At 63.6% G+C, this 250-nt stretch overlaps 1 protein-coding gene across 1 annotated transcript in view; it reads right to left on the reverse strand.

Annotated features, from left to right (window-relative positions):
* Nucleotides 1-250, reverse strand: part of ETH_00042535 (uncharacterized protein) — a gene marked incomplete at both ends in the record, with an annotated part of 1656 nt that overhangs the window by 154 nt on the left and 1252 nt on the right. Inside the window, one exon of the mRNA XM_013374983.1 lies at nt 1-248. Coding sequence (XP_013230437.1) covers nt 1-248 — 248 coding nt within the window. The remainder of the gene's footprint in view (nt 249-250) is intronic.

Raw genomic sequence — 250 nt, forward strand, 5'->3', positions numbered from 1 at the left:
CCCAGAGACGCGAAGCCACGAGCAAGGCTGCTGCTAGTGTCTCCAGCAGCAGGTCCTGCTGCGACTGCTGCACCTGCTGGGCCTGCTGCTGTTGCTGCTGTTTCTGCTGCTGTTGATGCTGCGGTTTCTGCTGGTGCTGCTGCTGCTGGCGCGCTCTGAGATACTGGCGAACAGCGCCTGTGTTGGGCTTCCCCTTGTTGCTGCTGCTGCAGCTCCTGCTGCTGCGGCTCCTGCTGCTGCGGCTCCTGCT

This window comes from Eimeria tenella, genomic scaffold (assembly GCF_000499545.2).
Source record: "Eimeria tenella Houghton genomic scaffold, Eth_scaff2433, whole genome shotgun sequence".
Classification (NCBI taxonomy): Eukaryota; Apicomplexa; class Conoidasida; order Eucoccidiorida; family Eimeriidae; genus Eimeria; species Eimeria tenella.